This window comes from Stenella coeruleoalba (genome assembly GCF_951394435.1).
Source record: "Stenella coeruleoalba genome assembly, chromosome: 17".
NCBI lineage: Eukaryota > Metazoa > Chordata > Mammalia > Artiodactyla > Delphinidae > Stenella > Stenella coeruleoalba.
Window position 1 is genome coordinate 14,464,805 of NC_137163.1, and position 16,036 is coordinate 14,480,840.

The following is a 16,036-nucleotide window of genomic DNA, read 5'->3' on the forward strand; positions in this document are numbered from 1 at the left end:
TTAGTATAATGGATTAGGAGGCAAGACCGAAAAAACACCCACTACTGTGCAATAGACAAAGTATCTGAAAAATAATGGTAAGTAAAGGCAGTAGATAACGTAGTATTAAAAGACCTTTGGAATCAACAGATCTTTAGGTTTGAATCATAACTGCCTTTTGGTACCTACATATTCCTTTGTAAATCTCAATTTCCTCATCTTTAAAATGGGGATAATACCGCCTGCCTTTTTAACATTTAGTATGTAAAGCCATTGTGCCGTGCCCGGCACAGAGTCAGAGCTCCATAAATTGTGGCTGTTGTATTATTCTTAGAAATACTGCCAACCTAAAGGAAGCTACTGGCTGTAGTTTCTGTGTGGGATTTTTGAAAAGTGCTTTTTAAAGAGCAAAAAGAGAAGAAAAGCAAGAAGACAAGGAAAAGACCTGATTTAGTTATGGAAAGGTTAGCCTTTAGGCATACCCTGTATTTTCAGTTTCTCTGCCTTGTGCTACTACACTCCTTTCCTTGTTGCAAGTTAGAGTTCTGTTCACTTGAGTGGAAGGCATTTGCTTCGGGCATTTTTCTTGGGGTTACTACTGTGCAGGTCTTTTTCTTTTTTTTAGTCAGACATCAGACAAAATTTCAAAATAATCATTTGCGGATTTAGGAAACCTCAGAGATGATGGCAAGGAGCCTCAGTCTCTCCTCTGGCTTAGAGGAGGGAGTAACACTGGGTTCAGGTGCGCTGCTGGAACGCTTTGGGTCTTCTGGAGTTGCCTCAGTCCAACTTACAGGCATTCCTCTGAGATATTGGGGGTTCAGTTCCAGACCATCACAATAAAGCCAATCACAGGAATGTTTTGGTTTCCCAGTGCATATAAAAGTTTTGTTTACGCTATACTGTAGTCGGTTAAGTGTGTGATAGGATTATGTGTAAAAAAACAATGTACAGACTTTAATTAAAAAATACTTTATTGCTAAAAAATGCTAACCATCATCTGAGACTTCAGCGAGTCAGTCTTTGTGCTGGTGGAGGGTCTTGCCTCAGTGTTGGTGGCTGCTGGCTGATCAGGGTGGTGGTGCTGAAGGCTGGGCTGGCGGTGGCAGTTTCTTAAAATAAGACAGCAGTGAAGTTTGCTGCTTTGATTGACTCTTCCTATCACGAACTATTTCTTGGTAGCCCGCGATGATGTTTGATAGCATTTTACCCACAGTAGAACTTCTTTCAAAATTGGAGTCAGTCCTCTCAAACCCTGCCACTGCTTCATCAACTAAGTTTGTCATGTCATTTCAACAGTCTTCACAGTATCTTCACCAGGAGTAGATTCCATCTCAAGAACCCACTTTCTCTGCTCATCCATAAAAAGAAACTTCTCATTCCTTAAAAGTTTTATCATGAGATTGCAGCAATTCAGTCCCATCTTCAGGCTCCACTTCTAATTCTAGTTCTCTTGCTGTTTCCATCACATCTGCAGTTACTTTCTCCACTCAAGTCTTAAACCCTTCAAAGTCATCTGTGAGTGTTGAAATCAACTTCTTCCAAACTCCTGTTAATGTTGATATTTTGACTTTCCCACGAATCACGAATATTCTTAATGGCATCTAGAATGGTGAATACTTTCCAGGTTTTCAATTTACTTTGCCCAGATCCATCATCTGTGGCAGCTATAACCTTACAAAATGTTTTTTCTTAAATAAGAAGACGAGAAAGTAAAAATTACTCCTTGATCCATGGGCTGCAGAATGAACGTTGTTAGCAGGCATGACAACAACATGAATCTCATTGTACATCCCCATCAGAGCTCTTGGATGAATGGGTGCATTGTCAATGAACAGTAATATTTTGAAAGGAATCTTTTTTTCTGAGCATTAAGTCTCAACAGTATGCTTAAACTATTCAGTAAACCATGTTGTAAACAGATGTTCTGTCATCCAGGCTTTTGTTATTCCATTTATAGAGCACAGGCAGAGTAGATTTAGCATAATTCTTAAGGGTTCTAGGATTTTCAGGTTGGTAGATGAGCATAGCCTTCAACTTAAAGTCACCAGTTGCATTAGCCCCGAACAAGAGAGTCAGCCTGTCCTTTGAAGCCAGGCAATGACTTCTCCTCTCTAGCTATGAAAGTCCTAGATGGTATCTTTTTTCAACTTAAGGCTGTTTCATCTACATTGAAAATCTATTGTTTGGTGTAGCGACCTTCATTCATTATCTTCACTAGATCTTCTGGATACCTTGCTACAGCTTCTGCATCAGCACTTGCCGCTTCGCCTTGCACGTTTATGTTATGAAGATGGCTTCTTTCCTTAAACCTCATGAACCAACCTCTGCTGGCTTCAAACTTATCTCCTGCAGCTTCCTCACCTCTCTCAGCCTTCATAGAGTTAAAGTTAATTAGGGCCTTGCTCTGGATCAGGCTTTGGCTTAAGGGAATGTTGTGGCTGGTTTGATCTCATATCTAAACTACTAAAACTTTCTCCATGTCAGCAGTAAGGCTGTTTTGCTTTCTTATCATTTGTGTGTTCACGGGAGTAGCACTTTGAATTTTGTTTCGGAACTTTAACTTTGCATTCACAACTTGGCTGACTGGCTCAAGAGGCCTAGCTTTTGGCCTGTCGTGGCTTTAAACATGCCTTCCTCACTAAGCTTAAACATTTCTAGCTTTTGATTTAAAGTGTGAGACATGAAACGCTTCCTTTAACTTGAACACTTAGAGGCAATTCATTGTAGTGTTATTAGTTGCTTAATTTCAGTGCTGTTGTGTCTCAGGGAATAGAGAGGCCCAAGGAGAGGAAGAGAGACCAGGGAACATGCTGGTAGGTCAGAACACACAGAATATTTGTTAAGTTCGCTGTCTGGTATGGGCAAGGTTTGTGGCTCTCCAAAACAATTGCTATAGTAACATCAAGGACCACTGATCACAGATACAATAATGAAAATACAATAATACAATACAAATGCAGTAATGAAAAAGTTTGAAATATTGCAAGACTTGCCAAAACGTGACACAGAGACACAAAGTGAGCGAATGCTGTTGGAAAAATGGCCGATAGACTGGCTTCACGTAGAGCTGCCACAGATCTTCAATTTGTAAAAACAAACAAAAAAACAGTATCCAAGAAGCTCAGTAAAACAAGGTATGCCTGTAATAACAGCTGGTACTCTGAAGTTGGAACTTTTCAAGCCCTGACCTTAGCTATTGTTGACCCTAAAATGTAAGAAGCAGTAATATTTACAATCAGAAGCAAATTACAGCTTTGCTAAAGTGAGCAAATCCAACTCAAAGAATGATTCTCATTTATGAATTTTTAAAAATCTTAAAAGAAGCAGAGAAGTCTCTTAATAGGTGCCACTGGACTTCCCTGATGGCGCAGTGGTTAAGAATCCACCTGCCAGTGCAGGGGACATGGGTTCAAACCCTGGTCCAGGAAATTCCCACATGCCTCGGAGCAACTAAGCCCGTGCGCCACAACTACTGAGCCTGCGCGCCACAACCACTGAGCCCGAGTGCCACGCGCCTAGAGCCCGTGTTCTGCAGCAAGAGAAGCCACTGCAATGAGAAGCCCGCGCACCGCAACGAAGAGTAGCCCCCACTCGCCGCAACTAGAGAAAGCCTGTGTGCAGCAACAAGACCCAATGCAGCCATAAATAGATAAATAGATAATAAATCAATAAATATTTTTTAAAAAACACCTGAGTTAAAAAAATATAGGTGCCACTTCCTGCCCTTTAGCTTCTTTTGTTATTCCTAGTTACCATAGTGGGTTGTTTTTTCTTTAAAGACCCTAGTCATTTGATGTTAAGTACCAATTATCCTCGATTTGTATCATTGGGAATGATTTTTTACCACATGGTTTTCTTATGATACCTAGCTGGCTTGAGCACGTCGACCTTTTCTTTTCTCATATTATATAAAATTCTGTAAGCACGTTGCTTGGGTATCTGTTATTTTCATAAATTGTACTTTTGCCTACTCTGCGATAGGAAGGCTTATTTCCAAGCTGATCATTAGATTCTGTACATCTGTGGCTTGGTTGTATGGCTGTGTGTAGCTAGAAGCCAAATACAGAGTAAAGTTTACATAATGACTGGAGAGCACTTAACTGCTGACATCTGAATTACTTTAGAGGTTATGGAAATAGTGACCAGTAGTAATTATTAAAATATTTTGTCCCAGTGATCGTTTATATTTCCTACACTGTGAAGTTTCAGCACCATGCTAACTAAAAATATTTTTGCTTATTCTAGTCCAGCAGAATCTGAAAAAAAAAATTGGATAATAAAGACACAGACCGCCAATTTTAGGATGACTATTTCTTTGAGAAGTACATTTCTATTTCTAATTTTAAAATGTAGCATTTTCAAGAGTTTTACAAAGGGGGTGCTCTTAGGAAAATAGCTGTCTGGCACTTCAAGGAGACAAGATATAGGAAAACTCAGCAAAAGAGATTTAAGTTATACACGGAGAAATTGTTCCTCCAAATTAGGGGCCTAGAAGAGGTAAACCCCTTAAGAAAATAATACGACACCTATTGTCTGTAACTCCTGGTTTAGCTTAAACTACATGACCATTAATGAGAACGAGAGGGAACACTGCTGAAATGAAGACACACAGAACTCCCACCCTGTCATGTCCTCTGGATATTGTCCTTAAATGCTGGGACCAGGAAGAGGCTTCTTGAAAGCCTCTTGTGTGTTGTGATCTTGGACAAGGTCTTACACCCCTCTGACACCAGCTCTTGTCCTATCTATCCTAGGGTTATTTTGAGGATTAGATGAGACAATGGTATAAGGCACTTAAAACTCTTTTTATAAAGTACTCTAAAATGTTCAGGACTGCCATTTTATCATGTAATTTTCATTTTTCTGAAAAATAGAGTATTTCAGTTTTTGTGCTTATTTGTTTCATAAATTCTTTGTGTTTAGTTTTTAAGGGAATCCTTCTTTTTGCTCAGTGGCAATAACTCCTTGTATAACAGCACATAGAAAACACTGAGTAGAAGTGGCTTCTCACTGGAGTGAGTTGATGCCCACTGGTGGTGCTCAGCCAGCTCTCGGGACGAGGGGCTGGCCATGTCTTTTCGGCCACCAACACATGCTTCGGGGAAGGGATCCCACGGGTAATAGGAGGGTGTCCACTTCATTTGTTGGGATTTAGTCAGAAAGCTAGTTAAAAGTAATTATTTGGGGGAACAGTCTGTAAACTTAAACCTTACAGCTCTTTACTTCTAGCGATCAATGGTAAAGTGCTACCTAATTTACCTGGCAGTTACAATGGAAAAACTAACAAACATTTCTGAAAATAATTTTGTAATCCCAGAAAATGAAGTAACCCTTTCAGGAAGTTTTTATAAAAGCTTTCGGCTAGGCCTGATGTGTTTTAAATGCCTGAATTCACTATTTCTGTTCTATCATTTCTAGAGAATAAAAGCCCTTTAACTTAAAAAAAAAAATCATTTGACAATTATTTTTCTCATGCTAAAATAAAATTTTTAATGAGGAAATTTTTTTTTCCATTTTGCAGATATTTTGAAAAACAGTTTGAACTGTCAGAACAAACAAAATTACCAATGTTTCTTCATTGTCGGAACTCACATGCTGAATTTTTGGGTGAGTTAAAGCTAAAATCTCATTTAAAATTTAAGAATTTGCAGATATCAAGCTATTTGCTAAAGCTAAAATCTCATTTAAAATTTAAGAATTTGCAAAGATCAAGTTGTTTCTGTTTTAAATTCACAGACATAATGAGAAGGAATAGAGATCGGTGTGTAGGTGGAGTGGTAAGTATAGAAACTGCTTTTAATAAATGATGTTGGCCTCTATAAAGTGATTCAGATGTCAGCAATAAAGTTACGAAGGTTCTGCTCTTATTAGAAGGGCATATAAATTTACTGTTAAATCTATAGATCAGATATGGTACAAACATAAACCACACTATTTTAGTTACATTTACTTTGTTCAGAGTACAAGAATGAGTACAGAATTCTGTTCACAAGAAAACCCCATGAATTTAGTCCTGCACATTGTAATAGTCTGCATGATCTTCTTTTTCTCCGCTTCTTCCATCAGCCGTTCTTTAGTGTTCTTCAATTTAAATTTTGAGCAAAATATAAACGAAATTTAATAATATTTTAAAATATTTTAGCACTCTTTTCAGGTTTGCCTTCTTAATTTCTTGTCAACTGTAATTATTTACTGTTACCACTCTGATTAGAGACACATTCTCATTTCTGTAGTTTGCTTCTGCTCGAAACACTTCTCTATGGTCATTTCAGTCATTAGTCTTGAGAAAGTTCCATAAATAGTATCTGTCTATCACTTAGCTTGGGTATCCATAGCAGTGATTTTTAATTTTTTTTTTTTTTGGATCATGGACTCCTTTGAAAATCTGCCTCAGAAAAATGCTCATATGTAGAATTTTCACATGTAATTTTAGGAGAGACTCACTGGTCTCTAGCAAAAAAGCTGTTATCCACATGTAAGTGGACTTTCTCAGTTCAGGCCTGTGTTGTTAAAGGGTCAGCTGTAGTTTAAAAAACTTAACAGCAACAACAAATCCAACCTAAATGTTTGACTTTTATCAAAAGAAAATTGCCAAATAAAGAATTAATAACTAATTTTCTAAAATGGTTTATGAGGGTCGTATTTAAAATTATCTTATATTGATGGAGGCTATGTTTTCTTTCTAGTCAGCTGGAAGTGCTGAGGGGAAGAACAAACCCTTTTCAGCAGCTGTGTAACAGTTACTTTTGAGAAACATCTTACCCACAGTGTATTCAGACTCTCTGGATGCTATATTAGCGTGACTTCACTTGTTAGGTGTGTTTAAAGGAGTCTTGTCACTTATGATTACATAAATACATCTGAAGTGTGAAAAATTTTGCTTTAACTCCTTTATCTTTGAAGGAGAAAAATTCCATCTCAACCCTTTTTGCTTGCTGAACTGATATTATTGACTGTATAACAATTTACAGTTTCTAAGCAATGTTCTAACAATCTCTATACATCTTAAATTTTTCTCTTAAAATTCACTTCTCTTCTAGGAAAAAAAAGCATCCTGTAACAAAAAAATTGAACATTTAAAAATATTTTTTAAATAGTCTTGTAACATTTTACCTTTTCCTCATGCTTTTGCCTAGAATGTGGCTCTCTCCTCCAGTCCCCTTTCCTGGAGGTACAGCAGTAGTGCTGGTGCAGAGACCTCAGCACAGCCACAGACAGAAATTCTAGGCAGCCGTCTCCTTGCCTCATCACGTTGGAGATGATGACAGGTTATAATTGCGAAATTTGATTTGAAAATAAAAATTGTAGGGGCCACATTTGAAACCCCATGTTCAAAAAACCCCTACTGCGTTTATATTTTTGCTTAGACAGTCCTATTAATGTTATTTAGAATTTTAAAGAAAAGTAATTATTATAATAAAATTATGCCTTCATGTCCTTAGGTGCATTCATTTGATGGTACCAAGGAAGCAGCAGCTGCTTTGATGGACTTGGGTCTCTACATAGGATTTAATGGTTGGTAGGTCCTTGAGTTGTTTTTTGGTTTTCGTTTTTTTAACTTTTATAATTAAGCAGATTCCTTAAATTGTTTTATAGGGAATTACTGATAAAGATTTAAATTTGTTTTTATTAAAATTTATGTGTTTTGCATTGACCTTGGTCTGTGAATTTTAGTGATAAATGTAAGAAATTAAACAGTATGTTACTATTACAAATTAAAGCTTGAAAGCTATAAACTGCTATCCTGTGTTCCAGTAATGGAAAACAATTTTCTGTTGAGGTTAGCAGGTACCTTTCTCTAGCAATGCAGTTTATTCTCGGATCAGTTTATCCCTTTAAAACGTATGTGTTCACAGCATTGCATATACATATACACAAGTGATGTCCACCTATGGGGGAAGGGTCATACTATGACATAATCGTCCTCTGTATCTCTGTAGGCCAAGAAACTGAGGCTCAGAGAAGTTAAGAAACAGGTGTAAAGTCACTCAAAGTGTGAGAACCTGTACCCTCTTCCTCACTTGGTGACCTTCCTGCTGTTATACACACTAAACCTCGTGCACCCACTACAGTCTGCTAGCATAGCTGGGTCCCTGGGCTCATTTTCTTCCAAATAATTTGATGAGCTTCTACCAGTGTCTTTCCTCAGGTTATCAGTGTAGCTCATGAAATAAACTGCAAAAAAAATTGCAAAAAGTAAGACTTCCTTTCCCTCTTCAGTGTTTCATTTCCTTCAAATCACTACTTTTCCAAGTACTTTTATTTTTTTTAATTTTTTTTTTTACTAAACTCCACTTTGGAATATAGAATCATGAAATTAATTATTTGCTATAGAGTTCAGACTTATTTAAATGTCCTAGATGCTTCTTTCATATTTTAAATAAATTGATGATTTAATTAATTTATATATTAACATGGAAATAATGCATGCATAAAGTAGTATTAAAAGACTTATAAGCACAGTCTCCCAGCATGCCATCTACCCCAAGTTAATTTTTCCAGAGCCAACCACTTTACTCTTTATCACCTTGTATCTAAATATTACATATATGCTATTAACTCTTAATTCATTCCCTTTGTCTATTCCCATTAAGGTGTTTGAGCACTTTAGTTCTTTATCCAGTACTGCCCCCGCACCTCCATTATTTCCTCTATAGCCCTCTCAATGTAGTTATTTGAGAATTTTTGGTTATATGCATATTATGTGTTTTCATTATTATGTCTGTGTAAAATATTGTTGACTGCTGAACCATGTGATGTACCACTTTTTTATTTTCCTGGAGTAACTTTCCTCATATTTTTATCTACTTGGCTTTCTTCAAAACTTGAAGCCTTCTTCACACTTTTCAACAACTCTGTAAAATGCTTTTTTCTATTTTTCCACATAAGGAAACCTGTGTGGATAATCAGATAATTCGTTAGTTCCTGACCCTTCTATCTTTCTGCTACAGTTTGGACTAGTGTCTTTTCTGTGATAGAACTCCTATTTTTAAATCCCATGTATTCTATTTTGTTTTGATGGAACACATGTTTGCAAATTAATTAATTCTCTTCATCTTGAAAGTTTACCTGGATAGTCAATGAAAGGGGAAAAAAGAAAAACATACTTTCACTTGATATTTTTTCTAGGCATAAAATTCTAGATTAGAGATCATTTTCACTGAGGATTTACAATATCCCAGTTCTAGGTTCCAGTCTCTATTCTGTTTCCCAATACATTACCTGTGACATACTTCTTTCCCTGTGGAATATTTTAGTTATTTATCTCTGGTATTATCAAAATGTGCAAAGGTGTTTTGATGGGTTTTTGTCATTCTCCACTGGCCCCTTCCAGCTAGAGGCTCATCTTTGTCAGGCCTGAGAAGTTTTCTTAATTTTTTTTTTTTTCTATTCTTTCTTTGTACCTCCCAGGCTGATACTCTGATCTCATTTTTAAAATTATTTATTTATTGATTGATTTTTGGTTGTGTTGGGTCTTTGTTGCAACGCGTGGGCTTTCTCTAGTTGCGGCGAGTGGGGCTGCTCTTCATTGCGGTGCGTGGGTTTCTTATTGCTGTGGCTTCTCTTGTTGCAGAGCACAGGCCCTAGGCACACGGGCTTCAGTAGTTGCACCACGTGGGCTCAGTAGTTGTGGCTCATGGGCTCTAGAGTACAGGCTCAGTAGCTGTGGCGCACGGGCTTAGTTGCTCCATGGCATGTGGGATCTTCCTGGACCAGGGCTCTAACACGTGTCCCCTGCATTGGCAGGCAGATTCTTAACCACTGCGCCACCAGGGAAGTCCCTGATCTCATTTTTTTATTCTACAATTTCTATCTAATTTTTTTCCTCCTCTCAAACAAGTGCTTTATTTTTCAACCTTTTTTTTTTTTTTTGGCTGTACCACACGGCTTGCAGGATTTTAGTTCCCTGAACAGGGATCAAACCTGTGCTCCCTGCAGTGGAAGCCTGGAGTCCTAACCACTGGACTGCCAGGGAGTCCCCTTTTTCAACTTTTTAAGGAAACTTACTTAAGCTTTTGTTTTCAGTCTCTGAAAGCTCTCGTTTTTTTTCCTACCGTATTCTTGTTTGGTAGATGCAGCATCTTCCCATCTCTCTAAAGATATGTTATATATATATGCCATTTAATGCTTTTATTTCCTCTGAGTTCCTTTTCCTCTTTGTTTTGGTCTCTATCATGATAGAGGCTTTCTTCAAATGTCAGGCAGTTCTTTGCTGTATATTTTAAGAGTGAAGGGGGAAAAGCTGTTGGAAGCTCCGTGGGGAGATAGCCCATCAACTGCAGGCCCACAGATGGCCAACTGACTTTCTCGCCGGGGACTCCTTAGTGTCAGCTTGTCAAGATCTTCCTCTGGGTTTGTTCAGTTTCTCCAGAGAGGGCTCCTCTGATCCCTGGTGGGAAAATGGGATGAGAATTCATAAACATACCTATGTTCTGAAGCAGGATGGTGCTGGAGAGGGGATGTCTCCATTCAGTAAGCAATCAGTCTCCATTTCTAGTCCATGCCTCACCCTGCCCTCCTCTGTGCTGCTTGTCTTCCAGTCCAGAGACGGCACACATCTCTCTCTCTGTCTCTGCCTCTCTCTCTGTCTCTGCCTCTCTCTCTCGGGCCAGGGTACCGGGCAGTTGTCATCTCTGCACCAATTTATTGGAAAGTAATCTGAGAATCCCATCTTCTCTTTACCCTGACTTTTCAAGCAATCCCCATTTCAGTCCCCTGCCCTGCCCCATCCTTTCTAGGTACCTAGTTCTTCCAGTTCTTAGAACTTCCTTGGGAGAATTGGTTGGCTTATCTTCAGTATCTCTCTACAAGCACATAGCACTTAAGTCACTTAGCACGTAAACATAGATCGTTTACCACTTCTCTATCTACTTTCTGCTTTATATTTTGTGATGAGTTAGAAATGTCTCCTAGTTTCATCAAAACATGCTGTTTCTTCTTATTTTGGGATGATTTTCAAGAGAAGGGGGTAGAGACCTTTATTTCACAAACTTGAACTGTACGTCTGTCTTAGAGGTTTCTAAGTGATCTTGAGTTTATAAAGACTTGGCTTTAAGCTAATTACTTGATTTTTTTTTTTCTCCTACATTAACTCAGAATTAATGGGTCAGTAGTTTATTTAGTCGAAGTCAATATTTCTGTACTTCTTTTGAAATTCAGTTTAGAGTAGTCTTAATCTGAGTTTCTGGGGTATGGTAATTTAATCTGTTTACATTATGATATAGTCTTTGGTTTCTAAAGATTAAATTAGAATTTTTTTCCCCCCAAGAAAATGGGAAAGTTTCAAATTTGACCACAGAATTATGCACATGCTCTTCCTTAAATGGGAAACCTTAATAGAGATTCTGGCTTTGATTAAAAATATTTCTTCTGATAGTATATAGTTCTGTATTTAGATCAGTTTTTTTTTAACTGATGTGTAGTTTATTTAAATATTGTTTCAAGTGTACAGCAAAGTGATTCAGTTATACATCTTTTCCATTATAGTTTATGACAAGATATTGAATACAGTTCCCCGTGCTATACAGCAAATCCTTCTCGTTTGTCTATTTATATATGGTAGTGTACATCTGTTAATACCATACTCCCAGTTTATCCCTCCCCGCCTCCCTTTCCCCTTTGGTAACCATAAGTTTGTTTTCTATGTCTGTGTAGATCAGTTTTTACAAGCATTAATATATGTAGGAAAAGAGTCAATCAGACAGTTTGTTTTCATGAGATTAAAAATATGCAAATACTCCAAAAATTTGGTCATGTTTTAAATTTAGTATCCATATCAAATATATCAGCATATTTTAGAAAATATATTGACCAAGTATTAAGCTGGTTGAAAATAAGAATTTTGTTTTTTTCTAGAGAACACTAACAAAAGGCTGGTACTTACAGTAAACCAGACACACATTTCCCTCCTACCCCTCCTAAAATGCTAAAATAAAATTATATTCAAAAAGGAAAAGTAAAGAAAAAAAGGCCAAAGTTTTGCTAATGGAGAAATGTTTTGTAGATTTCTGGAAGACAGATTAAATTGGAAGAGAAAACTTAGACGACTGTACCACTAAAGGGCCTCAGAGGAGATGGGAGCAGGTGTTGCAGACAGAATCCCAGAAAGGCTTCGGACTTAGAATGGCGACCAAAACAGGGTGATTGAAGGCCTATATAGAGAAAGATACCAATCCCCATATCCACTCCCATGCACAGAGTACAAAGGAGCAAGCATTTATACTCAGGGGGGAAAGTAATTTTTTCTCAAGAAACCTGAACAAACTGGATTATTGAGGACTAAGACTTGGAATGCTTATGTCGATCCCAGAGGAAAGCATTCAGTGGATGGGATGGGATCATCCAGGAGTTGATAATTGATGGGGCTATAGGTAATAGATACATGGAGAAGGGGGTGCTGTGTTATTCTAGTTATGTGTATATTTGAAACTCTCCATAATGAAAAGTTATATCAAGTCCTGAAGTTAAAAATGCAACATAAGGACAGTATGTCATCACATATATAGCAAACCATCCCAAAACTCATTGACATATTACAGTAAACTTTTTTTTTTTTTTTTTAAACACTCATGGGTCTTTGGGTCAGCTGGGGTTTAATTGATAGAGGTGAACTCTGCCACAGGCTCCATGTTGGGTTCAGATCTTCGCCATGTGTTTTCATTCGGGATGCCCAGGCTGAAGAGGTAACAGTTACTTAGTGCATGCTAATCTCAGAAGATCATGAGGGTGCCATTGCAAATCACGAAAGTGCATTCCAAGCCTCTTGGCCATATCATCCCATTGGTCAAAGCAAGTCTTGAGGCCATGGCCAGATTCAGGTTCCTTCTTCCTACTAAGAAATCATGGCAAGGGTGCAGATATGTAATTCTGTCAAATGAGAGAGAATTGGAACCAATAATCCTGTCTATCTCAGGGTGTGAAAATGAAAATTAATTCCCCAGAAAAAAAGGTATGAAAGAAACAGGGCCTCGGAGACCAATTCAGGAGTCCTAAAATTGACTAATAGAAGTCCCAGAGAGAAGAAAGAAAATGAAAGAGGAAAAGTCCTGTTTTTCCATAATATGTTCCCAGTTAGGGGTGGGGAAGAGTCTAAATTGGAAGATTCCAGCTGCCTAAATGGATGAAAAGGTTTTATGCCCGGACACATTATCACGTTTCAGAATATCAAGAGTAATGGAAGATCTTAAAAGTTTCCAGATTTGTGGGTGGATTGTGGTGGGGTCTAAACAGGAATAATAAAACTGGCATCTCCTAACCAGCTTTCTAGTTTCATACCATGTTAAATACTCATAGTTCTAACAGTGATTGTGATTTTCATCCTTTGTGAAGATTCTATTTCTGATTAGTGAAACATGAACCTTGAGTATCTGATTCCTTCATACCAGTGAATCCCTGGGTATTTGGCCCATAAAGAAATTGGCCATACCTTCAAATGCAGCCTTATGAGCTCTAAATTATGCAAATTACCCAGAGACGCAAATAAATTCTTTTCAAAGAATTGTTTAACATAGACTGTTACAGAAAGTTATTGGACGATCAACCGAAGGCACAAAAAATTGCACCCCCTAAAGGCAGGATCTGGTTGGAATAGATCTTAACCTGGATTCTGTAAGGATGGGAATGTGCAAATACTTTCAAAAGTATACTTCCATTGTAGCCAACCAAAGTTTTGTTTCAGGATTTTGGGTTAGTTCTGTAATCTGTTTTAGACAAGTTTATAATATGAAAAAGTTGCTGTTCATTAAATGCACCTTTTTATTTTATATATGAATAACTTTTTTTTTTCAAGCTCACTGAAAACTGAGGCTAATTTGGAAGTTCTGAAGTCAATACCTAGTGAAAAATTAATGATTGAGACTGGTAAGTTTGCTTTTAGAACTTAATTTTCATATTAAACCATACCCAAAAAGAGCTAGAGAAAAGTAAACAAGTATTATTTTATTAGCATGCTCAACCTCAACAATTATACTTTTCAGGAAGTCTTTGGGAGCTGTAATGGAAAATATTTACACAAGCGAGTTTTTCAATTTTAGAAGTCTGACTAAGCCTAAGCACTTAAGAATGGAACGTCAGACCATGTGGGTAACTAAGGAGGCTGTTGTATTAAACAGGAGTCTTAACTAAGAATTTCACCTCAGGCTTTCAAAAACTATTCAGAATTTTTTTTAAACAATGTCTTCTTTGTAATGGCTTAATTGTACAATACTTTTTAAGTAAAGTGCAAACATTTAAATCAGTTGGATTTAAGAATTTTAGCAATTAATCTGCTGCCTCTCAAAGTAAGACAAAGTTAGAAGCTAAAAATTTTATCTCTACCCTGAGCTCAAGGCTCTTCTTATACACATGGACTTTTTTAGTAAAGTCAAGACTGAGCCATTCTGAAGAAATCAGGTGTATTTCCTTGGGGAGTCATGAAAACTAAATTATCTTATTAAAAATACAATGGTTGTAAAATGTGTAAACTATTACAATTCTTTATTAGAGATTTAGGTAAGTAAATAATCCCAGTATTCAAAGCCACTGTTTTGGGGACTTCCCTGGCTGTCCAGTGATTAAGCTTCCACTGGAGGGGGGACGGGGTTCGATCCCTGGTCATCAGGGAACTAGGATCCCGCATGCCACGTGGCACAGCCAAAAAAAACAAACAACAACAAAAAACAAAAAAAATCAAAGCCACTGTTTTACATTCAGTAGGGGCAAACAGAAGTTTAACTTAAATGTTTTCATGTTACAGTTGTATTTCTTTTAGCTTTAGATTTTTTAAAGCATACCATACACCAACAATACTGTTAGTGGGGAAAAAAAGAAATAAAAGTTTAAGAATTTGTACAGTTCAAGATTTTATCTTGTACTTTTCTTAAAGCTGTTTTCTGTTGCCTTTTACCATTTTTTAAGCTGAATCATGGTGTATATTTTAGAGGTTATATAATAGTTTAATAATATTCATTAAAAAAACAATAATTTAAAAAGGTAAAAATCTCTTTGAGAGACTTCTCTTTCTTCGCTTAACTCTAGATGCACCTTGGTGTGGAGTCAAAAGTACACATGCTGGATCAAAATATATAAAAACTTCATTTCCCACCAAAAAGAAGTGGGAAAATGGGCACTGTTTGAAAGACAGAAATGAACCCTGCCATATAATGTAAGTATCTTGTTTTCATGGTCTCCAGAACATTGAAGTCAACCATCAAATGCCATTTACAAAATGAACTCAAGGGACAGAATTAAAGTTGGGTGAAATCCAAGTGAAGTTATCAAACACCATTTTAATGCAGTTATTTGGAGGAATTCGTGCCTAATTGCTGTGTATCAGCTCCTTTTTTCATATCCTCTCAACCCAGAGTGGTTTTATTACAGAGTAAGAACTTCATGTGATTTTGGTCATTTGTCATTTTGTAGGGAGGGAAAAAGATCTTAAAGCTATCCATGCATAGAATCACCTTACCTGGCTTAAGTTCTGTTATCTTGCAGGTTTCCTGCTGATGTATAAAAGCACAGTCTTAGCAGAAGACCTTTTTTTAATGGTATCTGTATTTTAAGTGATTTGACAGCTTGAATGAACCTAAGAAATAACACAGTTCTTTAAGCCTCTGAACAAAAGGACAAATTATAGAAATGATTTCCTTTTTCCAACCGAGAAAAAGGGCAGAACTTTATAGAATTTTATTTCCTAGGGAAAAAAAAACTAATTCAGAATCATTTTTTAAACTAATACAGAGCACATGTGAAAAGGGCGGTATTACACATCTAACTGCCAAGGAGCTGTACAGCATATTGTAATTCATAGGAAAAGTTTATTTTAATGGGCCTGTCATCCAGTTTCTTTTGTTGCACAAGCAGTAATTTAAATCTGACTGTATCAATCTAGTATGGCTTACCAGTTCGGGCAACTGGATATATTTATCACACATTCATAAAAATTAATATAGGATTGTTGTAGTAATTCCTTTAATATGCTCCATCTTTTTTTAGTAGTTTTAACAGGTAAGAATATATTAGATAAGCCAGATCTAAAATTCAGTGAGCAGAAAAATAAAGAATTATTCTATAAAGA

General features: G+C 37.0%; 1 protein-coding gene across 3 annotated transcripts in view; it reads left to right on the forward strand.

Annotated features, from left to right (window-relative positions):
• Positions 1-16,036, forward strand: part of TATDN1 (TatD DNase domain containing 1) — a 38,135-nt gene that overhangs the window by 19,606 nt on the left and 2,493 nt on the right. For all 3 annotated transcript variants that reach the window (XR_013824709.1, XM_079902300.1, XM_079902301.1), the window contains 5 exons: positions 5,504-5,589; positions 5,719-5,759; positions 7,425-7,501; positions 13,772-13,842; positions 14,998-15,124. Coding sequence is in view for 2 of the 3 variants with exons in the window: in XM_079902300.1 (XP_079758426.1) it covers positions 5,504-5,589; positions 5,719-5,759; positions 7,425-7,501; positions 13,772-13,842; positions 14,998-15,124 (402 nt within the window). In the remaining variant the exon portion in view is untranslated. The remainder of the gene's footprint in view (positions 1-5,503; positions 5,590-5,718; positions 5,760-7,424; positions 7,502-13,771; positions 13,843-14,997; positions 15,125-16,036) is intronic.